Source organism: Phaseolus vulgaris, chromosome 3 (assembly GCF_051622355.1).
Source record: "Phaseolus vulgaris cultivar YP4 chromosome 3, ASM5162235v1, whole genome shotgun sequence".
Classification (NCBI taxonomy): domain Eukaryota; kingdom Viridiplantae; phylum Streptophyta; class Magnoliopsida; order Fabales; family Fabaceae; genus Phaseolus; species Phaseolus vulgaris.
In genome coordinates this window covers 39,664,738-39,691,850 of record NC_143500.1, presented here as the reverse complement: position 1 = coordinate 39,691,850, position 27,113 = coordinate 39,664,738, and the positions used below count along the sequence as shown (strand labels likewise).

The 27,113-nt window shown below is 30.7% G+C and overlaps 4 protein-coding genes across 4 annotated transcripts; 2 read left to right on the top strand and 2 right to left on the bottom strand.

The window, feature by feature from the left end:
- Positions 1–1,740: 1,740 nt before the first annotated feature.
- LOC137807515 (glyoxylase I 4) lies at positions 1,741–2,840 on the top strand. The gene is made up of 3 exons (XM_068608196.1): positions 1,741–2,036; positions 2,257–2,362; positions 2,462–2,840. Exons 1-3 carry the CDS (start codon positions 1,894–1,896, stop codon positions 2,714–2,716), a joined length of 504 nt encoding a protein of 167 aa, XP_068464297.1. The 5' UTR covers positions 1,741–1,893; the 3' UTR covers positions 2,717–2,840.
- Positions 2,841–10,498: 7,658 nt separating this feature from the next.
- On the top strand, positions 10,499–12,552 carry LOC137807514 (Dynein light chain type 1 family protein). Its single transcript, XM_068608195.1, has 2 exons — positions 10,499–11,286; positions 12,297–12,552. The coding sequence occupies exons 1-2, from the start codon at positions 10,717–10,719 to the stop codon at positions 12,450–12,452; spliced, it is 726 nt and encodes a 241-aa protein (XP_068464296.1). The 5' UTR covers positions 10,499–10,716; the 3' UTR covers positions 12,453–12,552.
- Positions 12,553–20,498: 7,946 nt separating this feature from the next.
- LOC137807513 (plant/protein) lies at positions 20,499–21,531 on the bottom strand. Its single transcript, XM_068608194.2, has one exon. It carries the CDS (start codon positions 21,154–21,156, stop codon positions 20,818–20,820), a length of 339 nt encoding a protein of 112 aa, XP_068464295.1. The 5' UTR covers positions 21,157–21,531; the 3' UTR covers positions 20,499–20,817.
- Positions 21,532–22,754: 1,223 nt separating this feature from the next.
- On the bottom strand, positions 22,755–25,596 carry LOC137807512 (zinc finger CCCH domain-containing protein 17). Its single transcript, XM_068608192.2, has 3 exons — positions 25,396–25,596; positions 25,008–25,118; positions 22,755–24,618 (listed from the first exon to the last, which is right to left on the bottom strand). Exons 1-3 carry the CDS (start codon positions 25,465–25,467, stop codon positions 23,254–23,256), a joined length of 1,548 nt encoding a protein of 515 aa, XP_068464293.1. The 5' UTR covers positions 25,468–25,596; the 3' UTR covers positions 22,755–23,253.
- Between the last annotated feature and the right edge of the window lie 1,517 nt (positions 25,597–27,113).

The following is a 27,113-nucleotide window of genomic DNA, read 5'->3' as shown; positions in this document are numbered from 1 at the left end:
TTCTTTACTGCCTGTATTTTCAATGTTTTGTTTTCTTCTTCTTTTTCTTTAAAACTCTTTATATAGACTCAAGTGTAACATCTCATATCGATAAAATTGGAAAGTAATGATATAAAAAAATAGTTAATAGAAAAATCTCCATTGTTATAGATTAGCCAAAAAAACATGGGTAAGGCGAATGCGTTTTCATATTTTTATTAGATTAAAAGATACAATTTTTTTTTATAATTTAAATATATATATATATATTTAATATATATAGTTTTGTAAAAATGATATTAATAAAATTATCTAATTAAAAAATAAATATAATTTTTTATTTTAAAGAGAGTTATTTTAGTTTAAGAAAATGGTTACTAAACGGTATCAATTTGTGTAAAAAAAGGAAAAGTCATCTTTATTAATATTATAGATATTTTTCACCACTTATAACGAAAATTATAACACTTACCGTTCAATGAATTCAATTTAATATTAATATGCAAAATTACAACATTATGATCAAACACTAAGGATAAAGATCCAATATTTGGAGGACATTGCTCGAATTATCACGTTGGTAAGATTTTCTTAATAATATGCACATTTATCTTAATTAACCATGTGATTATGATTGCTTTAAATGACTAATGAGTTTTTTTTAACAAACCACACTTGAAGTTGTCATTCAAAGTGTGGTTTACATCAATACTTAAAACTACTCTGTTGTCCAAGACGTTTTTATCATCACGATGTGCTATTATCATTTGGTTTTAACAAGTTTTTCATAGAACATGCCAAATGGTATGTGAATGGTAAAGGTGGATGTTAAATATTTCCTTATGCTTCTCCATCGGGGAAGGAGTGTCGCTTAATCATTAACAGCAAGAAAATGGATGGGGCTGCAGATCCTGTTCATAGTAGAGCCCAACCTAAGAATCTAAGTTTGCTTACGGGTATCAAGTGAACAAAGGCTTTTAGAACCTTCCCTGCAACTGCACTTTGTTTTGTTGTGTCCATCTATATTATAAAGTGTGAATAGAATACATTCTTAGCAGTTGGAATTGAGTGTTATAATATATACAGTTCCAAATTACATATATGCTATAAATCTATATAATTGCAATTTTCAGGTTTTGTGAATAGTGCATAATTACAGTACAAACCTTTTTAAAATAATTAAATTTTATATTTAAATGAATTATTTTCGAAATTCAATACAAATATACAATATAATAATTTTCAATTCTTCTTCTTCTTCTTCCTATTATTATTATTATTATTATTATTTTATTTACATGAGATTATAATTCGACCGTGGTATTTTGACTTTTGAGTATAAACTAAGATTTAATTAAATTTTAATAAAAATATTTTAATTTTTTAAATCATGAATTAAAATGATAAAAGTAATAATTTTGAAGTAATAGAAACTTTCAGTTGTTTTATATTGACGGTTATCTGCGTTTGAATTGTGCATGTTTCTTCATGCTTATCCGTAGTTGTAGCATGACAAATTTTTGTCCGCTGCTAAAAGCAATAGACTAGGTCACTAAGACACACACAAACTTACGTGTCGGTAAACAAGATAAGTGTTACTTGTTGTCCAGACCTGATTCATCAACAAGAAATCTACGTGTAACGAAATCGTCGTTCGAATCCAATCCAAATTCCAACATGAAACTTCTAAAACATGCAGGAAAATAAATATTTGTCTATCCTCAACCAGGAACTATAAATAGAAGCACGCATAACATTGCCCCACCTCGCTTTTCCCTATCTTATCAACAATATTCTTTGATACGCTTGAAACTAATTTTCGCACCGCCATATACCTCTCAGAACCAGTTTCTCATTTCGTTTCTTCTTAATTCTTGTTCTCATTGGTAGAACCCAAAAGGGACAGAAGGAATAATGTCGAATCCTTTGCAACTCAAGTCATTGAATCATATCTCTATTGTGTGTGCATCACTGGAGAAGTCCGTTGAGTTTTACGTAAACGTTCTCGGATTTTCTCCTATTCAAAGACCTAGCTCGTTAGACTTCAACGGTGCATGGTAAGATTAATCATTTCTATTGCTGTTGCCATATATCATTACAAAATTTCATAGACTTGAGGAGATATGTTTCCACCATTCAAAACTATTTTGACAAAATTTTTGGTTAATTCAGTATGCTCTTAATCAAAGCAAAAGCAAGTAAAACAAAAAGAAGCCCTTATTGTTTTGCATAGAAGTTGAATAATAATTGGCTTTTTGTTTGTATTGATCCTGGTAGGTTATTCAATTATGGCATCGGAATACACCTTCTCCAATCAGAAGACCCACGAGGCATGCCCAAAACTACTCCCATTAATCCTAAGGACAACCACATTTCTTTCCAAGTATTTTTCTCTCTCTGTGCCATTTCACCTTAAATGCATAGTCATTATAATACATGTGTACGTCTTAATACTTAACGAACGAATTGTGCATTGTTGCAGTGTGAAAGTATAGCAGCTGTGGAGAAAAGACTGAAGCAAATGGAGATAGAGTACGTGAAGAGCAGAGTAGAGGAAAGCGGAATCTACGTTGATCAGCTATTCTTCCATGACCCAGATGGCATGATGATTGAAATCTGCAACTGTGACAATATCCCTGTGGTGCCTTTATCAGAGGACAAAGTATGGTCATGCTCACGCTTCAATTGCAATATTCAAAACCGGCAGCGCCAGATTCAACAAATGATCCCAATGTAGTCACAACACAAGCTGCAATGACATGCCTGCTCTCAATCCTCATCAGTTATTCTACACTATTATCACTTGTAAATTATGTTGTATGTTAGCAATAGTAATCAAATTTTCTTCATCATCATAAAAACCTTTCTTCAACGTTTTTCTCGTTTATCGAGCTGTTGTAGTACCAGCAACGCCATCACCTACCTTCACTTGTCTGACCTGCGTATGAATTGATTACCCATACTCCTAGCTGTCTAAGATCACAATTTCTGATAGATTGTGAACTCCGTGATAAAATTGTACGCATAATGCCCGAGTTCCAGATTCAAGAATTGAACGTATAAATTCATTCATATTCTTCAAGGAATTTTCCAAACAATGTTTTTAGGATATACATGTTGTTCCCATAATAATTTGGGCAGCATAACTAACAAGTTTTTAATAAAACTAACAAAATTTATACGTTTTTACCTTAATTTAAGTCAGAAACTCGCAAAAAATAAATGTATAAAGTTTACTTACAAAACGAGCAAGTTAGATATAAAATATGATTTTCAATAATAATTTGCGACAACATATCTACCAATTCTTGTAGTAATGAAGCTTAATTAGAAACTCACATAAGGAAGAAGAAACATTAGTATGATAAAACTCTTTCATTTATAATAAGTTTTTTTTTTTAAATCTATTGAAAACCGAGTTTAAGAATGAATTTTGACCAAATCTAAAAAGATGAAAAAGGAAGAAGAAAACATGGAAGAGAAGAGTATGATAAAACACTTTCATTTATACTAAGTGTTTATTAAATCTGTTGTAAACTAAGTTAAGGAATAAATGTAGACCAAATCTTTAAATTAAGTTTCAGAAGGATCAAATCAAATTAAATATGCTTTTAACAACCACTAAATTATTTTAAAAATATTTTTCAATTTAATAAAAATTTGAAATATCGACAAAATTGCAACATTTACCCTTGGAGTCTGGTGTGGTGATTTGTCTCAATGGAGGCCTTAGCTTCTCAGCCCCATGTTTGCAGAGAGAAATAAACTATGATTTTGGGAAAGTATCATAGAGAAGGCCACTGCACATGATGTGTATATTTTAAGGAAAAAAAGGTGGATGAAGAAATGCGTTGAATTTCTTGAAATAACAACTGGTGTGGTTCTTGAACAGCAAGAATTTTCTTGGCAAGACAAAGAAGTGATACATTACTATATTTTTTTCAATAATTGAATGAATTTGGATACACTAAAGGACGAAGAGAAAGTTCCTTTTTTCTCAAGGTAAGGTAGAATTTCTCAAATTAAAAATTCACGAAGATCTAGTGGAGAGTGCTTAGCAACTAGAGCACGCTCTCTGTATTTAAAAATAAAGCAATTGGGGTACCGTAGAATGGAGAAACAGTTCAATGGACAGATAATTTAATAGCCTTGGTTATGCTACTCATGTTCAAGCATATTCAATAAAAATTGAAGATGTGAAAAGAAAAATAAGTTTGACCATAATATAAAGAGGCAAACGGAGATTGAGAGAATGATGAAATACTTAGTTTGTACCTTTGCAAAGTGAAAATGGGTGAAATTGAATAGTTGAATATAGGAAGAGAATGAGGTAGATAGAGAAAAGTGAAGAAGAAGGAGCTCCCTTCAGTCCAAAACAGCATGAAGTTGATGCAGAGGGTGTTTTGGGCTGCAAGTGAACTCCTATTTCTGCATCTTTCACGACGGTTGAACAAATAGAGATGAATGGGAGTGTAGGTAAGAGGGAAAAGGAGGTGATTTATAAGCACTTTACCTTTGATTCAATTAATGGTCAAAATAATTCAGTTCAATTAAATTTGATGCATCTAGAAAACAGAAATTAGGTACTCATTTATAACTGAACCTACCGTTACTAGGCACAGAGTACCCTCCTTTGTTTACAACTCTAGCTTTACTTGTCCCTCAAGGGATAGTACCTAGCCACCATAGGCATAGCTGTAAAATCATTCTTCATTTCATCACTTCCTCCATCCTCTTTCCTCTTTCCTCTTTCCTTACCAAAACAACCAACTAAACTAACCAATTTTCTATATACATCGCAAAATCCAAATATAATATTACGGATCTATTTCATTCATCACTCCAATTTCTTACTTTATTTTTTACTCTGTTTAGGAATCAAATTCAAAAATTAAAATATAAATGCTAGCTAATCAGGTTTTAATTTTGGATTAAAACTAATAATACAACATTCATTTACACCATATCAAGATTAACACCAAGATAGAAAGTTTTTAACAACATTAAATTATAAAAGTTCTTTATTCAGAAAATTACTATTTTAATACGAGTTCCTTCAAATTAGAGAAACGGAAAGAAACACTTCTTGGAAATGTTCTAAATCATTGTGCACTTATAATAAGGTTATTTTTTTTTTCCTTTTACCTTTGAGATATGAAGTTTTGTTCTACCTTCTTCTCTTCTATTATGGTTCACAAAATTTGTATCCTTATAAAAGCTTTTTTTTTTTCCTCCAACAAATTATTTATGTTGTGTTTGGTAGGGATAAAAATAATTAATACAATAAAATTATACGAGAAATAAAATAAAAATTTAAGAAGTGTTTGATTGAAAAAAGAGAGAATAAATTTAGATAAAAAAATAAAAATAATAGTTTCACCACTTTTAAAATATTTCTTTCTTTTTTTCTTCTCCCATTAAATACTTGAATTTTTTTTCTCAAAATAAATTTGTTTCGGAAAAAAATTACTCAAATAAACCAATACCTAGACTTGTTTATTGTTTACCTTAAAAATTTGGTTATTTGGGGACCAAATTCTTAACGTACTCATTCTTACGACAGAAAACTAGCCAAAATTCAGTTTCTAATAAGCTGAACTATGGTATGATTTTTTCAATTATTGTAAAAAAATTGTGGTACAATTAAGTATTGAGAATTCCGCTTCCTAAGAATTGAATTGTCAACGTGTGAACAGTAAATAGGCTTACTTTCTAAATTAAAATGGAGAAGAGTTTTTTTGGATAATTTTCTTAAAAATGAGTATACTTTAAAAAAAAATTCTAAATACTTTATATTATTCTTATCATTCTCTTTCTTCAATACTAAAGAATGATTTATAGTAACTGAGAGAATAATGGATAGAAAGAAAATAAGTAGAAAGTGAGATGATTTTTAAAATTATATGATAAAAGCTAAAAATATATATATATATATATATATTAAATAATAATAACTGAAAAGATAAAAAAAAAATTGTCTTTCTATATTAAAATATTATTTTTGATAATATTAATTTTAATAGTAAATTAAACATAAAAAACATTTTCAAAGGCACATCATAAATTATTAAGGACGAGATTTGCGTTCCTAGGGTGATGGCATGATGCTTTATTGAGCACAGGATAGGAAATGCATTTACATCTAAAAGAAAATAGAGTTTTAATTTAAGCGACTTAATTTTAGAAAAAATAGAATTGCTTAATGGTACGAATAATTTGAATGAAATTGCGTATAAAGGAAATTATTGTTCGTTTTGGAATGTTTTCTCCACACTAGCCTCTACCAATGATGTCTTAATTCACATTTTGAGGCTAATGGCTTTGTTTCTTAATCCCGATTTAATAGTTTTGGCATATGTCTTTTCTTATTCAGTTATAGACTATAGGTGCACATTTCAAACCTATTTTTTCTTTATTGATATTAAAGAATTCTAAAGAAGGCTTTCCCACTTCATATGGCATTGTTTCTTGAATAAAACATTTGTGTTACTTAGCGGTGCTCTTTAACGTAGACATTTGTTTAATGGTATGTATTATTTGGACGAAACTTTGCATAAGTATTAAGGAGATGGTGGTGTTTCCGTTTCCTTTAAGAATTACTTTTTTTCTTCTATATTTTATTAAAGGTTCAATAAAAAAGAGTTTCTCACTTTATTTGTGCGTAAAACATTCGCGTATCATATAGCGTGCTCTTTAACGTAATTTATCACTTGCAGTATATTTTTATCTTTTAGCATTCTAAATTGCAACACGTTTATAAGAAATTTGTCATAACCCCAATAATCATGTTGTCCATATTATTTACCCAAATTTGTCTCATTTAAATTTAATATCGGTAGCTCATGTGTCAAAATTTCACTTTATATTAATGAACTAGAATGATAAAATAGTTAAGAAAGAGGTTCAAGAATTTGGTTATATGTTTTTCAGGTCATAAACCAAACGCTTAATACTTATGTCTCATAATTAATTTGGATATTATTTTTTAAAGAAGTTAATATTGTTTCTAAGTTTTGGATTAAAAAGATGAAAAAAAAATTATTAAATGAAAACGTTTTTCTAAAACCAGATTGAAAGTCAAAAAAAGGTTGACATCCAAAATAGGTTAACCCAAGTAGAAGTAATGTACAATAATATTATAAAATTGTATTACTTTAGATGAATGCAAACGAGAGTCCATCTGATTGAATTCTTGAGATTCAATCGTCAAAGAGTTGTCTCTTTTTGTTGTCTTCTTTATAACTATGCTTTAGAAAATGTTCTTTTGTTTATCTTTGTTATTTTCATTTTTTTGGTTGCTTAGCCTACTTTTAGTAGTTTATTTTTTTTATTGAGTTGGTCTAGTCTTTCATTTCTTTTAGTTTTATGTTATTTTTCATATAATCATACTGTCTAATTTTAATAAAAAATAGTTAAGAAAGCAAGTTCATTGAAATAAATCATAAAAATAATAGGCTTCATCAAGAACTGCATAGGCAAAGCAATGAAGGAGAACAAGAAGGGGGCCAGAAGAACCCTAGTGGAAAGAGAGAAGAGAGAAGAAACCAGAGAAAAAAAAGAAAAGATGAAAGAGAATGCAAAACGAAAAATGACACGTATTTCGTAAAAGTAAAAAATAATTACACGGTTCAAATAGTAAAGCATAAGTGTATATATACGAAAGTTGTACCTAAGACAGTGGCGTTACAAAGAGTAGAACTGGTCCAACAAAGACCCATTACAATAGAGACCCATTACTAAAACTGCTGGACTTTATAAAAAAAGTAAAATTTATTTCTTTGAAGAAAGGAAACAATATAATTGAACACTACTAGGGAAACAAAAGAATGATAATTTTCAATTCATAATGCCTGTATAAGTTAACAAAAAGTTAGATATATTAGTAAAAAAACTGAATTCAATTTTTAAATTGATTTGAATTACATTATGTATAAATTAATAATCCAACTATATTTATTTTTTATGCTTTGAATGAACCAAAACCATGAAGAGATGACATTTCTAACCAAATACATTTGCATAAAAGCAAATCAAATATACTCACATATATATATATATATATATATATATATTGTTTAATAAATAGACTTTAAATCTAAGTCAAATATCTGTAACAATGTTGGGATGAGTGTACTTGGATTCTACACTGTTTCTAATTATTAGCAGGGAATGAAGAGATAGTTAGAAAGGACAGGAACACAGTGAAGGATAATCTCCTCATACGTTGAAGGGAAACTGTCAGCCTAAAGAGAAGAGAAGAATCTGGGTATTATGCGATGACTTTGTGCTTGGCGCCTATACAACGTACATGTATGGGTAGAGATTTTGTATGAACAACGAACAACAAAGAACCTTGTACGATCAACGCTTTAATATTATGGGTTAAATTTGATGAAGATGGGAGGGGGTAGGGCAGTGTGAAACGTGGAAACAATGTATGAGGCTTATTGCTTTCGTCATCAATAGTGATTGTTTGAGCTGGTGTTGGAGGGGCCTCAATCAGGGATTCCATGGTCTCCTAAGTTGGTGGGGGCTCATTCAATCACTTAGGTACGTATACATAAGCATGAACCAAAACCCATCTATTTGCTTCTGCTCTCCAGGCAAAAGCATCTTCCAAACTAAACAAGCTTTGCTAGGATTTGTAACGAAATGATTCCCAAGTTAAGGAACTACAATCCAAAACCAGCCATCAATATCTTCAACAAACAAATCTTCCCCACAACAATACTAATTCCAATTCCCACCCAAGCATATACATCCCATGTGTGGCTCAAAATATTTATGGTCAGTTAAAGTTTAATTCATTTTAATATGCTTTATCAGATATACACACGCAACTGTTATTAAACAAATCTTTTGTTATTTTGTTTGTCAAATACATGATGCCAAATGCTTTCTCATTGATCGGTTGTGGGGTTATGCTTAAATTAATGACCTTGCTTTGGCCAGGGGTGACTCTACCCTAAAGATTAACTTACGTTTTGATCTCTCCTACTAAAATTCTGGCACTTATTTTAAACCTCCCTGATCTTATCTGAAAGGAGCTAGATTTTTTGTCTATCACAGAGATTGATTTTGACAAGCCAACATACAAGTAGTGTTGTGTTTGTTTTGTGATGATTCACTGTATCAACGTTTGATCTTCCTATAATACGATGGAGCTTTTTTGTATTGTCGGCATTAACAGTTAATGGGTAATATCTGAGAAGGAAAAGTAGTGAGTTTTAGACTTACATTATAGAATTGAGATCTCACTGTTGTACCGTTAGAATATTCTAGTTTAGTGATTGGATTGGATTTGCTGAACAATGGAAATTATCAATTTGTCTCGAGCTTATTCATTTTCTTTTGCCATATAATATTTAACATGTTTTGTGATCATATCACAATTTCTTGAAAACTCTAGTGCTTACTGTGTAAGATATATAGTTTTTTCAAAACCTCAATGAACCTCGTAATTGGATGTGCCAGGGTCAATATAGTGAGAAATGCACTTCAGTAATTTGTAAAATACATCAATATGTGGTCAAGGTAGTTGACGAAGATTTCTTTTTTTTGGCTTCTTGACATGATAAACCGGAAAAACTATTTTTCAGATAAAGAGGTTAAAATACACCCAATTTATCTCACAAATATATTTTTTAAGGCGGAAGGAAAATAAAAAAAATTCAAAAATTCAAAAATTAACAAAATATTATTTTTATCTTGATTATAACACATCTATGTATAAACAGGAGTATTTAATTAATGAGGAGGACAACATTGAATAGAAAGAAGAGTAGAGGTAGCGAGATACTAGTTAGAATAATAAAGTTGACCACTAGTTTTGGTAGTCCCTAGTTGTAACTACATTTATTTTGATGTTGTATTTATCTTGATTTTTTATGGAGGGATGGTTGATTATATGGTTAGACAAGTTGTAAAGAGTGATAGGTGCTGCAGCAGTGTTGATAGATTTGTTTTTTGAGGTAGTTGAGGTGCAACTGTAGAGTTATATAAAATTGAATAGAGAGGATTGGGTGAATCTACCTCAGGCAGGGGAGGGAGACAAGAAGAAAGGGCCAAGAATGACAACATAAACATATGATGTGCTAATGTGTATACAAAAACCCTACCACAAATTACCAAACTATCACTCTCTTTCTCATAAATGTTGAACCACAAGTGACCCGGTCGTTATTGATTGTTGGCATAACCCTCAAACCATGTCCACCGGATAACTTTCAAGTGTTCGTGCAGGTTGATGATGAGGGGGGGATAAGTTTTGAGAGTTGAAAGTAGCATATACTAGATGGTGACCATTTTATGGGGGTTACCAAACAGATAGACGGTGAGAAGGGTAGGGGTCCATCCATGCTTGCATGTCTACAACCAACTCACTGCGAGACAAATATGCCCCAGAGGCTAATCATTAGTCCCACACCACAATGCCCATTATTATTTCATTTTAAACCACAAGATCAAATCTTGGGTAAAACAATATGTGTATATATAACATTACCTCTCCTTCACCGCAGGCACAAACACATGGGTTTGCCTTCGTAACATGTCACTTTCTTCCCAATCACCATTATTATAATAATTGCTCTTCCCACTGCTCGTGATTCCAAATACATAGTTACATACCCTGCCAACCATTTTATATATATATGCATACGTATCTCGATGCTTCATTAGTCCCAGTTGGATCTAGTCCACCAATTATTCATCTAGTCTTGGAGGAGTGCCTCAGAAATGGCTAACCAAGACAAGCAACACAAGAGAGGGTTCATGTACATCTACAGAGGTGGCACAGGGAACCAGAGGAAAAAAGAGTTGGAGCATGGGGTGGGGCAGGAAAAGAAATCCAATTCTCGCAGTTGGTTGCACAAGATTTCGAGAACTCGAGCTTTTAATGGTGGTAATGGTAACATTGGAGGTAGAGGAGAAGAATTTGTGGAGGCCAGGAAATCAACATCTTGCTTAGAGTTAGGATCACCTGCAGGAGGATTTGTTGAGGGGAGAAAATCGGTGTCTTTCATTGAGGTAGCAGCATCACCAGCAGCAAGAGGAAGCACGGGTGAAGAGGGAAGAAAGTCAGTGTCCCACATCGAGAGACACTTTGCAGTGGCAGGAATGGTTGAGGCACGAAAGTCGGTGTCGCACATGGAAACGTTTTCCTCTGTGGCTGCATATCTTCAAGTAAAGGTTTTGGTCTCAGACATGCCATGCTTCATGCAAGTGCATGCGTTTCGTTGTGCCAGAAGAACATTTGATAGCTTGGAGAAGTTTAGTGCAAAACACATCGCTCATAACGTAAAGAAGGTACGCTTTAATTTCACCCCTCCATTAATCACCGCTTTACTTAATTTTATTTCATCACCATTCCTTATTTAAATCTTCACTTCTCCAAGACCATTATGTTCTTTTCAATATATGTACATTTAGAAATGGTTCAATTACTTATTTGATCTTATGATTGACTAATTTTTTCTTTTCAATCTTATATATTTTTATATATTATTTATAATCTATTTTAATTCATTTGAATTTAAATGGGGAAATTAAAATTATATCATATAAACTAAAATATTAAAGTAATGTGTACGGATTAAAACAGATTAGTTTTAAATATAAAAAAGAAAAAAAGAAATATTCTGTACAAATTATATAAACTAAATGAATATTTAAAATCTTTACAAAATAACCTTTTGATGTGCATGGTTACCAAGCACAGTTATGTGGCGCCCATACCCTGGTATTGTTATTGAATGGAGTTGTTTGGGGGCAACAAAAACCTGAAAAGTGAATTGAGATTATTTTGTAGGTGTTCTTTTTGGAACTATGCTTCTTGGATGATTGAGATTTGTTGAAATTCAATGAACCCCACAGAAGAATCAATAGGGAAAACCGAGTAGACGAATCATATGTTGACATTTTGTGTGTCTCTTCCCTTATTGTTTATTGGATAGAAATAGAGTATTTGAAAGTGGTCCAATGAAGTGGAGATGACTGGCCTAGCAAACAACTGTGACTAACAGCTTTGTCAAGATAAAATCGTAATTATAAACTTCTTCAACACCCCATGTGTCAAACCCTCGTACCCCTAATATATTATACATAATCAGGGATTATTTTTGTCTTAAAAAAGGTGCATTTTTCAATTAATAACTTATACAGACCCTAACCCATGTGCACAATACAGATAGGGTTGGCTTAATCATATATCTGGTCAGCAACATCTATGAAGTATAGTGCTTCCTTCATCTACTTTTTACACCGTGAATAAATTTGTTTGTTTATTTATGATTTATTCCTGGTATGTTCATGTGCAGGAATTTGACAAAGGGTATGGTCCTGTCTGGCACTGCATTGTAGGCTCAAATTTTGGTTCATTCGTCACACATTCAACTGGGTGCTTTCTTTATTTTCAAATGGAAAATTTATATATTCTACTGTTCAAGACCAAAGTTAAGAAAGCTTTGGATTAAGGTACATATAATTTATACCAAAAATTTGTATTCACTATTCAAATCAGATGCCTTGTCTGTAAATGAAAATTCAGATGTAATCAAGTTTTATTCATACAAATATTCCTGTCCTCATTTGGTATTGCCTTTTGTTTTCAAGAAATTTGGCAAATTACTGACCGTCTTCACAACTGGGTTTCATTTTCTCATTCACAGGGGTATGTGAACCCAACTCATTCCATAATAAGAAAATAAATGTTTTGCTGTCATTTTAGTGTATTTTATTTTTTTGAAATATTTAAGTATTCTTTTTTTAGTGTCATATTATATTTAATATTTATACATCATGATGTTTTATTTACTTTTTTTGCATAAAAAAAGTATACCTACCTAGCACTATATGAATCACATGGATTGAAGAAGAAAAGACTATGAGAGACCGTTAAATTTATGAAATGTACTGGTCTCTGTCCAATCAAAGAAAGACTGAGTAATGGCGATTGGATCACTACAGCTCATAATTGAACTGCATGATGTTCACTTTTAAATCAAACAGAATTCATTTTAACATAAAATTTTAATATCTCAAATTAGTTTTAAAAAAATTCTTGTTGGAACATCATACAGTACATAATTTTTTTTGGATAGATTGATAATTCTAATTTTTTTATATAATCATATACCACTTTTAATATTATTATTTTAATATTTTTTATATATATTATTTAATTATAAATTTATTTTTTATTATATATATTTACTTTTAAATTTATTTCATTAAGAATTATACAATTCTAATTATATACAACTCTAATAAGAGTTGTGACCATTTTCTTTTATTTAACAATTTGAAGACGGATCATGGAGTTTCAAAATTTTAAAATCAGAATTAACTGGAAAAAGTCAATGCTTTAAATATAGCTACTGCCGTTCAGTAATAATTAAATAACATTATTTTAATTTTAAATTTATTATATAAAAATATAATATTTCATTAAAAATAAAATATTTATTTAGTACAATATAACCAAATAAATTTTGCTAATAAATACCGGTACTCAACTACTTGTAGGATATAATATTTAAAACTGAACACGAAATTAAATAAAATATTTTATAACATTTAAATTCGATAATACAAAATAATATTTATTTACAGCTACAATGAAAAGAATGGTTGATATAACCATCCATCTCAAAATATTATATTGGAATTATATTGTTAAATATTTTAGTGAAAATATTTATTTTGACAAATTAGTGAGTTTGAACTTATTATAGTTCTGTCTTATTCATCATTTTTAAAATAAATTTCACCTATTTTACACTGAATATCTGCAAAACGGATTTTGAAAATTGACTAAACTCATTTTATGACCAATACTTTGTTGAACGAACAGGTCCAATTCAATTCTAACAGTTATTATTATATTGTTTCCGATGGGTTGTTATGTATAAAGGCATGTATTATTGCATTGGACTTGACTTCTTCTAAACGAGGGTAGCACATTAGAAAATAATAATAATGATTAATAAAAAAGCAGCTGAGATGGTTATTAATTTAAAATATTATATACATTTATTTGGAGTAGTTACTTAATTCTTAATATAGAAAATTTATTTATGAGTTAGGTAAATTGACAAATTGAGGAGACAAACAATTATTAACAATAATGTATCCTTCTTTACGTATTTGTACTATTGCATAAATGTATAGGCGACTGAAAAAATTTCATTAATATGGCGTGCTCCATAATGTAATCATTATTATGCATAAAAGAGAAGCTAATAATATAGAGCTTAGAGTGTGTTCGATTCTTGTTACAAATTTTGAATAGTGGAAAGGGTTCGAAAATCATTATTTTACAACGACGGTCTTTTTTAACACCACATGATAATTGGGTTTTTTTTTTTTTTACTATGATGGATTTTTTTTTTATTTTTACTAAAATGGGTCTGTTTAAAAAAAATTACAAATTTAGGCAAGTCGTGACTTCATATGCAGAAATCGTTCCAATTAGGCACGACTTTTGCCATATCATACTGAAGTCGTGCCAACTTGGCACGACTTCTGCCTCGTCTTATTTTTTTTTAAATTTTATTATTTATATATTGGATAGTAAGTTATGTAATGTTAAAAATTAATTTGATACATAATTTTCTAAGAGTGTTAGTTTTAAAGAACAAAAAATTGGATAATTGTGTATGGATCATGTTTGACGGTAATGTAATACAATAACTTGATTATTTGATTAATTAAAAAATGAAGAAAATTGTTATTGAATTTGGAAATAAATAGATAAATGAAAAATTATTGTATTTGGAAAATAAATAGAGAATTATTGTTGTGAATTTGCAAAATAAATAGTTTGAGAAGTAATGATTTTACAGAACACGTAATGATGAGAAAAAATTAATTTTTAACATTACATAACTTACTACCCAATATATAAACAATAAAATTAAAAACAAAAAAAAAATTATGACGTGGCAGAAGTCGTGCCAAGTTGGCACAACTTCAGTATGACAGGGCAGAAGTCGTGCCAAGTTGGCAAGACTTCAGTATGACAGGGCAGAAGTCGTACCAAGTTGGCACGACTTTAGTATGACATGGCAGAAGTCGTGCCAAGTTCCCAATTAGGCACGACTTGCCTAAATTTGTAATTTTTTTTAAACGAACCCTATTTTAGTAAAAAACAAAAATAATAACCCCATCATGGTAAAAAAACCGATAATTAGCGACATGGTTTTATTTAATAAAAAATATTACGTGATAAAGGGTATAAAGAGTAATGGATTTGAGATGTAAAATTTCTAAGTTTTGGAGCATGGGAAGTTTGGGAAGAGAAAGTCTAACATAGGAGAGGAATGGAGTGTCAAAATAAGTGAAGTCAAAGGTGTGGGGTGATAAATATTTAACTGAGGAGAACAATAATCAACTCCAACTAACATTTCAATTTTAATAAAATTAAAATTATCTCTCATTTCATACACCTTATTATTCATATATTATATCATAACAAACATTTTTTTTTTCAACATTCTGTTAAGGAGAGAAACATATACATATATTTCAATCCACCAAAACATAAAAAGTTATATTTTTAAAATAAAATTAGGGCTATGAGAGAAAAGAAAGGAGAAATGGTGCTAGTGATAATAATGATAATGAAAACCACTAACACCATTGATGAGAAAAAAAGTCAACAACAACCCAAACACAAAAAGGATATAAGTACAAGAGGCAAACTGCGACATAAACGTGAAAATTAGAGTGTATCGTGTATCAGAATGCAACTCTTCACAATAATATAAGTATCTTCCAACAATGTGATGAACAAACCAAAAAAATTTACCTCTACGTAGGGAAGTTAGAGTTATCACAAATAGTAAGAGGACATAGTGTGACGGATGACAACTAACACAACTAAAACCAAAAACAACAAGGAGGAAAACAAGAAGCATTTGGGAACAATGACAAGTGCACAATGAGCAAATTATGATAACGAACACATCGGTCACTAATGGAGAGGTTGATATGGAAACCTACAATGAAGGAAGAGATATGAGAAAAGAATGCGATATTAGAGACACCAATAAGATAAATACGAAGAAAAGAGAGAAAAGAGATAGTCAAACCAACACATGTAGAGTTTTCTTTGGAAGGAGACAAAAAATTTCATTTACCATAATGAAAGTAAAATATTATTAAAAAAGTCACTTGGGAGTCGTAAGGTGAATGTATGTTTTTACGCTTGTTAACAAATCAGTAACCAAGTTCAAAAATGATTATTTGACCAAATCTATTTTTTATCACCACTTAAGAACTACTTAGATGACTTTATTTAATGGAAAATAATGTGACATAATAGTACAATGGACAACAAATTTGGCACTTGAAATTTTAAAGTTTTAAGGAATTGGGAGTTTGAAGTTGGGGGACTGCTAGTTTGGGGGAGAACGGCTAAAGGAGGAGAAATAAAAGAGTAAAACACGAGTTGGAGTGTGAAGAAATGTGAAGTTGGATGCTATTGTGAGAGGGGTCACGAATATCGAAGGAGGTTGTGGGCAAGAAACAATTAACAAGGAGGTGGACACAATTAACATGCAAGTAATAATAAACTCCAATCAAGATGCTAGTTTTAATAATAATGAAGTTTAAATTAATTCTCATTTGGGACACTTCTTTCACAAGGTACTTAGTTGGTATACTATCATAACAAACATTTTTTTTACCATCCCATTATTCATAAAATGGTATACATATCTTTCAACCATGTTAGGGCCAAAACACAAAATTTACCTATTCTTTGAGAACTTAGGATTGTGAGGCACAACAAGAGAGAAATGGTGTCATCAACAATAAAGGGGAACTAGAACCACCAATGCTGCTAATGAGGGGTGAGATAAGGACATCACACACACAAAGATGACATAAGCATAAGAGATGAACTACGACAAAGAAGAAAGGCAAGAACTAGATCATATCATGTATAAAAATTCAACTACACACGACGATATAAACATCATTCAACTATCTAACAAATAAAACTAAATTTATCTCTCTTTAGAGAAGTTAGGATTGTCACTGATAACAAATGAGAAATGGTGTGACTGATGACGATGTCAAACTAGCACAACCATGATCAAGAACGATAAGGGAATGCAACGTGAAGAACTAGGAACAACAATAAAAGCTTAGGGGTAAACTACCAACGGAACACATATTGGACATGAGAAAAAAATGGAAAACTAAAAAAAAAAGAGATATCACAATAAAAACAATAAAAACAAAAAAAGACAAAAAAAAGAAGAAAAGAAAACAAATAAATAGCCAAATCAATATATATTAAAATTTTGCTTTGAAAATAAATAACAAATTCTATTTACAAATAGGAAAAAGTTTATTTCACACCATGTTTTTTTCTCACTTCCACTCCACAACCCTTAGTAATAAAATATTACATTTTGTTAATAAAATATTACATTTTTTTAATAAAATATTACATTTTTTTAATAAAAATTAATATGTTTTCTTAAAATAGAATAATAATATATTTGACTGTGAATTGGAAGTGGAAAGGATGTGAATGTTAAAGTATCATTACCCTACCAAATATATTTATATTGAAGTTAGCTTTGCAAAGAGATAAAAATAATAATTTACAATGTTAATAGCAAATGAAAGTAAATATTATTTTAAAAAGTCAATTTAGAGTTGTAAGTTGTATAACTAATTCAAAAATAAAGTTATATAACTAGTTTAAATTGATGTGAATTTTATATTGAATCATAATACATTTACAATTCCCTTTTTTACATCCATATAACGACCCTTAATAATAATATTATTATTGTAATAAATTTTTATATTATTTAATTACTAATTTAAGATAAATAATAATATTTTATTAAAACAATCACAACAGTGATTGTTTATAACTCTCATTGTTAATGTATAATTTTTCTTTCATATTTATATATTTCTAAAGTAAGTTGTATAAATACTTTAAAATAAAATAAATATAAGAAATTCTATTAATATGTTTATAATAAAAACTAAAGATACAGTTATAATTTTTAATATTTAACTAAAATTAGTTTAAAAATTATTCTTCTATTTCCTTAAATTTATGTGTTAATGATTTTTCTAATTTAAGGGACTAGAATGATATTTATAAATTTAAAAGACCAAAATTATATTAACTCTGAATTTCCAAATATTAATATACTTAAAAATAATTAAATAATTATACATATTAATATTTATAGTTAGCTTTAATAACTATATAGGAGTTAAATTTTTAGAAGTATTTAATCATATTAGTAAATTCATTTATTTTGAGTTGGAAATTTACATTATATTTGTTTTATTATGTTGTTTATAAAGAAAGTTCGTGATTCAATCTATCACACCACGAGTTAGAGTTGGATTAAATTAAAAAAAATTGTAAATTTTAGTAAAAATCAAAATCGAACTCAACTCACCTAGATTGATTGAACTCGTGGCGACTTGACTCACCAATTCCTGATAAAAAGAATTAAAAAATTCTAACGTAACATAACAACAACCCAACACAATTAAAAAATGGAGTGAAAAAAATATCCAAAGTCTATAAGTTCTCATTCTCCTTTCCAAGTGTCCTTCTTCCTCTTTCTTTTTTCTTTCGAAATCAAAATCCTTAGATATTATTCTATATACGTTAACATATGTCATGGTCATTGAATGCATAGCCATATAATTTTTTTTGTCATGATTGTTCCACTAAATTGGAATTTGATTATAGTTTTAAAAAGTTTGTTAAAGAAAAATAATTATAATTTTTTAAAAAACTAATCGAGTCATCCAATTTAACCCACAAACCTGTATTGGATTAAGTTAGACTCAGGTTGAGATAACCCACCAAGTGATTTGGTGGGGCAAATAATCCATTTAACAATTCTAATTGTTTATATTATGGAAATGGATAAAAGAGAGTGAGAGTATAATTATTTTAAAAGGTTAAATTGAATATGGGGCTTTTAGTGAAATTGAGAAGAGAGTCAACATTAACACTTAATGAAGTACCTTTAACAAGTGATATTTTATTCCATTCCTTCTTTGTGAAAAGTGATAAGAAAACAATGTCCATTCTATTTTCTTTCTTCATTTCACCTCTTCATAATTCTTGTTCCAAAATTTTACAACTTATATTTCCAAAACTAAAAGATCCTCATAATGACTGTTTCGTTTTGAATAAACTCTTTTCTCCATCTCTTCTAAGCTTGCATGCAAGAGTTGTGAAGGAAGAGGAAATCTGACCAAAATCTAAGTTGATATTTTGACTGGTGTGTATTTAGGTTTGTCCTTTGAAGAAATGTGGGGGTTCTTGATGCATTAATTTCTCCCACTAAGTCAAGAAATAAGTTTCCGTAAGCATAAAGAGAATTATGTAAAGAAAACTAGATCATCTGTTTTAAAATTCAAGTTTTTTTGTGTTTAAGGATTGCTTGGGTTTTGATTTCATAAATTTTTAAGTCATTGAGGAATGAATACAAATTTAGATTTTTGAAAAAATCTAAAGAAATGAGTGTTTGGAATAACAAGTATTGAATTTAACTTGATTGGAGTTTAGATAACTTTAATATTTATAATTATAATTTAATTCAATACATCTATTCGTATATTTATTGGAATTATATTCGGTGGAAAAAATTAGTTTTATAATAAAATCTGTTAGTTTGACGAAAGTGATAAGTGGTAATTAATCTAGATGAAGTTTAGTATATATTGAAAAATAAATTCATCAATTGATGATACTTGCTAATATTTTTTATTTAACCGTTAACTGTTTTTTTTTTTTTGCATCTTCAAATTAGTTAATTTTTTTAATCATAATTATATGTGTACACTTATTAAGTAGAAGTTTACATTTACATACTTACCTTTCCAAACTTGATCTGATTGACGTGGATTTTAGTTATATAGAGAAGCTTTAATTGTCAAATGTAAGTTTTGTTATTTGGTTTTATTCTTTTCTAGAACAATCAGGAAATATACTTATTATCTTCTATTTGACTTCTTCCCCAGCCAAGTCAAATAGTAAAATTACCTCAATTAATTTAAATTTATTTAATATTTTTATTCTAAAAATATCATTATCTTACAGAAAATATTATAGCAGTTAAACCTGAGTACAACCTCTAATAAATACAGTTAAAAGTAATTTTAAAATGTAACCTTTATAAATTAAAACAAATTGACAACATTGATTAAAGCTATTTTTTCCCTAATATTAATTTATTCAATCCTACTCCCAATAGTGACAAGTCCAAAGTTTGGTATGTAATTAATAACTATAAATTATTATAAGAGAAGAAAATCCAATAGCCCAAGGGTTGGCATGTAATTAATAAATGTGAATTATTATCAATTAGGCTAACTGCTTAAAATTTGCGATATTTATTGTAATAAGTCAAAACTATATGGAAGTAGTTTGGTTGAAAGAAGAAAAGGAGCAATGAAGATAAAGGTCAACTGAATTTGAAAAAACATTATCAAATGACATAGATGGAGAAGAAACACTGTTTGTTAACCTAAATTACTGCGGGTATGTATTGAAGAAATCGAGAAGTATCAAGAGAAATCTAAACTAAAACTAGTTTATAACTATTTTTCTTTGTTTATAGTCTGAGAGGAGTAGGAGATGTGGGATTTTTTAGTGCAGTGAAATGAATGGATGTAACTGGCATAACAAGTTTATTACACATTCATATGATATGTGAAGGAATTTATAATAACAAACACAAACCCAAACCAGAAAATTGAAACAGAGAAACAATAAAGATGAACAAAAGCACTGATTTACAAGTTGCAGAGAAGATTACGATGGTGATGAGTGATACATCACCTAGGTCTTTTAGATTTAGTGGGTTTGGCAGGAACTGGTTTCCGAAAGAGAGAGCAAAAGCCACAGGTTGCTAGCTTGGGAGAAGGTGGGTCGATGGATGCTGGTGCAACGTTGACCGTCCGATAAGGGCGTGCTCCATCTGATCTGCTCCGCTCCAACCTGGCAGTTGATCCAGGACCCTGCAGCTCCCTTTGACCTTGTGGGCTCTGATTATTTGCCTTAGCTTCTTGGTTCTGATTCTGGTTCTCAAGGCCTGCGATGAACTTGTCATCCCACACCAACCCTGAAGATCCTTGTCTTCTAAATGATGTTACAGACCTCTGAAACTCAGTCATCTCCCTCTCCCTCTCTCTGAGATAGGCTTCAATTTGAAGAAATTTTGAGTAGCCTAACAAACTATATGATGGTGTTTGACCTTTGATTGTTAGAGATAATAAGGTTGGGGAAAATGACAGATTTAAGAATCTGTATTTGTGAACAAGAAAATCAGAGGAGAATCTAATCCCTGGGTTTGGTACCGCTGATCGGTTAAAGTTTTGGACAATCTTCAAACTAATTACATCCTACTTTTTTTGACTCGAAATGGAGAAACATATGCAGCAAGTGTTCCAAATTTCTGAGCCATTTGGTGGACTCGGTCTATTTTCACAGATGTAATATCACATTTCATAATTTCAGAGCATACACTAATTTATTTATAGTGGGTAGGGACAAGGTTTGTGTCTGTTAATGAGATCGTTGAACCATTTCTTACCGAGAATTGAGTTGGGCCTTTACCGTTTGCACAGATTTCTTATTCGACCTATGTTGACCCAACTTAATGAACCTTTACTTTCCATGTTTGGAAGAATAATGCTATTTTTTATGACATTATTTATTTTAGTTTAGGGTTTTGTTCTCTTTGAATATTTTCATTTATTGCAGAAATTATTGTGAGCATATAAAATGAGAATAGCATTCCTGTACTTGAATGGGGTTTGAAAGTGAATTGGTTGTCAACAACATATTCGTGATAGTTTTACCTGTATTGAAAAAATGAAGAGTCAAAGGGTCATTAGCATCTTGATTGGTGCTACACCATACTGAGTAATTGGGTTTACTTTACCATATTCACTTTTCTTTTGCAGCCCGGTCAGAATATTCTGGGTTCCATTAATATTTACTGCTTTTGTGTAAACCAAATCCTAGCGTTCAAATCACCCTACCTCACAATTAATTTTTTTTACACATATTTCTAGAATAATAACAATTAAATAATTAATATTTTGTTGTTTTTAAAGAATATATATTGTCAATTTTTTATTTATGTAAATGAAATATCAAATCATTTTAGGTTAATGTAATTTATATATATAATCTATTTTTTTTAAATTATTAATATTATTCAATCGAAAGATATTAAATAATATAATATTTGATAAATTAGATCAACATAATTTAACAAATCCCAATTATATGCGAAAAATATTTTAACTAAATAATTATGGACGCGGATACAAGACAATTAATATATAAGATACATGCACTCATCCTAAATTTTAAGTAAATCCATGACCTAAAATTCGTATATGGACTTTTTTTCTCAATGAGTGGTAGTAATACCCTATCCACAAAATTTATGAAGCGTATAAAGAAACACCCTATATCGTGTGTTAATTCAATTCCATGTTAGATTAAAAATTAGTTTTTAGGGTAAGGCTATAGCACTTGAAACCATTAAAAATGAATATGACAAAACAATGAGCTCAATTAAACTAAATAGTCTGACAATATGTTAATAGTTCGGAAAACCAAGGAATAATTTGTCCTTTTTTATCTATCTAACTTTGGACCTCCTACACCTGGTTATTAGGTTCATTTAAGTGCAAGCTTAATATTAATAAATAATAAGATTGTTTCAGTTGAAGCTGAAAAAAAAAAATCAAAGCGCCTGTTAATCAAAGTCATAAACAAATATCATTTATACAAATGTTAAAAAGGTTTCTCTTACCCAAGCAACAATAATTGTCAAAACCCCGAATGTTGGACAATCATCATATGCTAAAAACACTCCAAGCAGGTCTGTACAAGAAAATGGTAAGCCAAAATCACACGTAAAATTCATGTAAATCAGTAATACGCTCTCTAGATTAAGACGTCCTGTCCAAATCAACATATTCAACTAACTACAGAAGATAACAATTCTAGTCAAACACTGGTTATCTAATATCTATCTTATCCGCCTCCGGCCTCAAAAACCTCACTCGAACGAAAAATTATCACCATTTACCAATGGCAAAAAACAGGGTCATTGTACCTAGCACGGTAAAGGATGATAAGAAGGCACGGCCATCAGCCAATTTTATCCTTTATCGTCGGCAAAATATTAGTCTCTTCATCAGTAGTCATTTTAATCTCAATTCAATTGTTGCATGTTTTGCAGCCACGTCGCACTAATCCAAGGTCCTTTTGTCCTTGAGAATTTCACTCAGAGGTTTGGGATCCTGGAAATCAGTTGATGTGCTTTTCCAATGTAAACCTTCCTCAGCCTTCTTCTTCTCTTCTTTAATTTCTGCAAGAGACTTAGGTGCTGAAAATGTAGTGGATTCTTGAATAAATCCCCTTTGTTTAGAAACTGGTTTCCTGGATATTTTAGATGACAGAAATGGTCGTCTGACGGGTTTTTCTCTATAATGCTTCCGTGGTCTATGTTGCTGGGAACGCCTGAATAACCCGTGCTTGTTAGCGATTGAAAGAGTTTCAACCTCTCCAATCGAATCTATAGCACTATATCCCAGTTGCGATGTCAGTCTTCCACTTGGCCGCTGCTCAATGCCAGGCCTCTGATGCCTTTCCTGGTTTCGAATCATCAAAGAAGACGATTCTTGTCTTCTGGGAGGCCCATTATTTTCTCTACGTCTCCTCAGATGGTCACGTAGATCTAAATTACTGTCATAAGCAGCCACCTCAGCTGACATCCGAATCCTTTTTCTGGAGAATATAGAATCTAAGAATATATCTCTGGAATAAGTACGAACTGTTCTGCCATTAGCATGAGCAAGGTCTCTATCAAAACATCTGTAACCATCATATGTTTCTTGTGGATACAGAATATCCGCTTCTGGGCACATAGTATCATACTCAATTGGATCCTTAAATTCATGCCCCAGGTACTGTTCATTCAGCTCTTGCTCATTCCTATCGAGCACTGGTAAATATTCAGAATCTTCCTCGTAACCGATGTTCTCCAATTCATCGTGAACAAGAACGTCAAATCCAGGGGAATGAGGGGATGATTCCCACCGCTCCTCAGGCTCAATTTGACTATTTACTTGCTCTTCCGAACCCTGCTCAGTGCGTAAATGAGACATATTATGAACAAATCCATCATCTGGAAACGGAGAGTCTGACCCACTCACTGCAGCTTCTTTATATTCTGAAGCAGATATCACTAAGGAATCGCCTTGCTGCTTGACATTTTTGGTTAACTGTAACTGATGATCTTCCTTGGGCTGAAGCTTAAAGTCAGACAAATGCTTTGGAGCAGTTAAAGATTGGTGAGTTGGTACTGACGCTACACCAGTTCCATTTCCTGATGATTTATTTTCTAGATTGTGTACGTCGGTGCTTCCGTTATCATTCTTCACAGGTTTTCCAGTAAAAATGCTATCATCAGACCCATGCAAAAAAGAGCATTTGTCACCTTTGTTGCAAAATCCATTGAAGAAAAAATAACACGGTACCATTGTCTTGTTTGCAGGCAATGAATTTTGTGTAGGTTCAGGAGGTGCTGGCACTCCAGTGTGCCCATCCAGAGGCTGACAAAAAGATAAAAATTAATCAGACAGTCATAGGAGGTTAAAATTGGCCAGGATGTCAGAGATTAAACAAGAAAAAAATATAACATAGTGGATAACAAATGCATGCGGAGTGCAACATGTAACAGTGTCGGTATTAATAAGGGTTTAGCAGAAACATATCCTTCACTCAGCATATATTTGAGAAATAACCCATAGGTTTGTTTCAGAAACCGTAATTCAAAAAACAGCAACAAACACAAGTAGACATCTATTCAACCACACACGTGCCAATACTGTCTAGAATATCACAGTTTCACTTAAGCAATAAATTGAAGAGCAAATGAAAAGTGGAAATGCGAGCGAGTCATGATTCGTGACATAAAATAAATAATAACTGAAAAACTCACAGGGTGTCTAAAAGCACACGTTGGGTTAAGGCATTCACCAGATACCCAGTACCAGCAATCCCTAGGGTTAAGCCTGGCAATCTCATTGTGCCGATACTCACATTCAGCCCCCTGAGAAACAAAAGAGCAAAATGCATCAAATCTAGAGATAATAAAACATCTACCAAAGTAAAGTCACATAAACTCCAGAACACCAAGCATTGTATAATCGAAGCACTGGAAGACACGAAAACAGAACATAATCGAAAAGGATGAAATAAAACTAGGTTTCCCACAATAGAAGAAGATAAGAAACAGCATACGAAACGAGGAATGAGGCGATAGAATTGCGCAGGGGAGAAGAAAAAAAATGAGGCATTGAAGAAAGTGAAAAGGAGAAAGAGAGAACCTTCTTGCAAGTGAGGGGAGACGCCAAGAAATAAACACAATCGGTATTGCGTTTGAGGGAATCTTCGTCCATATTGGGAGAGTGAAAAGGGGTATTTGGAAGAAGAAGAAACAGAAGAAGGGAATCCACCACGTTCCAATTTCGCTCTCACATTACCATTCAACGTTAATCACTGGTGAATGGCATTAGCATCCGGAAAGAAACAACCATTCTCATTATTTCACTATTTCACTGTTTGTTGTGGACAAAGACAAACAAACCACCAATGTGGTTAGTTGGACTTCCAACATTTAGGCTCAAATTCGGCCCATCATCCAAAATAGACCTAGGACTGTTTCTTCCTGCAACTCCATATGTTCTTCCGGCACCCATACAAAACATGAAAATACTATTTTATCATTCTTGTGTCACTTCCATATTTCAGATTACATAATCTGGAATGGTATTCTGGATTATATAATCTGGAAGTCTGCATTTAAAAAAAGGTTTTCGGATTACATAATTCGGAAGCTAGAAAAGACTTCCAGATTATGTAATATGGAAGCTAATCTTGCATATGAAAAAAGATTTCTAGATTATGTAATCCATAAACTAATTATGAATATGAAAAATGACTTCCGGGAGTACGTAATCCAAAATATTACAAAGGAACATTTTTGGAAATATGAAAATTTATGAAGGTAGGAAGCTATTTCTTCTTGTGTCTCCATACTACAAATATTCTATATTTTTCATTTTAGAATAGGTGATGTGAAAAAACTTTTATATAATGATTTAGGGTTTAAGGTTTATTTTAAATTATACAATCTCTAATGATTTTTTTTTTCTTTAAACAGGTACATTTTGTTTAAGAAAATATGGAACAAAAATACTTATGGATGTTATAAAATATCTTTCGGATTATACAACTAAGAGATAAGAGATGTGAATAAAAAAATTACATTTCAAATTATAAATTTCATAATATATTTTTTTTTAAAAAGATGGTCTTTGTCTTACCTATGAGGTAAAAGGATAAACTATAGAGGAACGACCACTTATCTATCTACAATGATCCTATAGTTTGGATTAGGTATTATAAGCTTGAAAAATATTTGTGATCCACAATTTTTTATGAAATTTAAATAAGATTATTTAAAAGTTATAATTTAAAAAATAATAATTTATCTTAAAATATAGTCTATACTTATGTATAAATAAAATTCCTTTTATAACTATTTTTTGGTGTACACGGATTTGTTACTATTTTATCTTTATTAATATTTTATTTTAGTTATTTTTTTCATTTTATTGTTATTTTCAACATTTTTGTCTTTAAATTTTCTTTTATATTTATATTTGTTTTTCTAATTCTATTATCTACAAACCAAATGTAACTTTATTCAAAACTTCTTAATCCCCATTAGCTTTCTCCACTCTTCTAATAATCAATTTTACTGTTAATTAACCAAAAGAGATCACTTACTTTGCATTCATTTTTCTTATATTATTAGGTAAATTCCTACGGAACCTACATCTTTTTTTTAAACTTACCATTAATTTCATTAAGAAAACATTTTAAAAAATCAAAAATAGAATTAAAAAAATGATAAAAATAAATGATCTCTCATTGGCTTCCTCTCCTCTTAATTGCATTATAAAATGAGACGCGTCTCTCCTTCGAACGCTTTGGGAGGTGTAAAGAGAAGGAAGCAATGGTGGTTGTTGTTGCTGCTATA

Coding starts and splice junctions, on each gene's coding strand:
- LOC137807515 (XM_068608196.1), top strand. CDS start 1,894: ATGTCGAATCCTTTGCAACTCAAGTCATTGAATCATATCTCTATTGTG. Junction 2,037..2,256: donor TTAGACTTCAACGGTGCATG/GTAAGATTAATC, acceptor TGATCCTGGTAG/GTTATTCAATTATGGCATCG. Junction 2,363..2,461: donor ACAACCACATTTCTTTCCAA/GTATTTTTCTCT, acceptor GCATTGTTGCAG/TGTGAAAGTATAGCAGCTGT.
- LOC137807514 (XM_068608195.1), top strand. CDS start 10,717: ATGGCTAACCAAGACAAGCAACACAAGAGAGGGTTCATGTACATCTAC. Junction 11,287..12,296: donor TCGCTCATAACGTAAAGAAG/GTACGCTTTAAT, acceptor GTTCATGTGCAG/GAATTTGACAAAGGGTATGG.
- LOC137807513 (XM_068608194.2), bottom strand. CDS start 21,156: ATGACTGAGTTTCAGAGGTCTGTAACATCATTTAGAAGACAAGGATCT.
- LOC137807512 (XM_068608192.2), bottom strand. CDS start 25,467: ATGGACGAAGATTCCCTCAAACGCAATACCGATTGTGTTTATTTCTTG. Junction 25,119..25,395: donor CTCCCCTCACTTGCAAGAAG/GTTCTCTCTTTC, acceptor TTTGTTTCTCAG/GGGGCTGAATGTGAGTATCG. Junction 24,619..25,007: donor CGTGTGCTTTTAGACACCCT/GTGAGTTTTTCA, acceptor TCTTTTTGTCAG/CCTCTGGATGGGCACACTGG.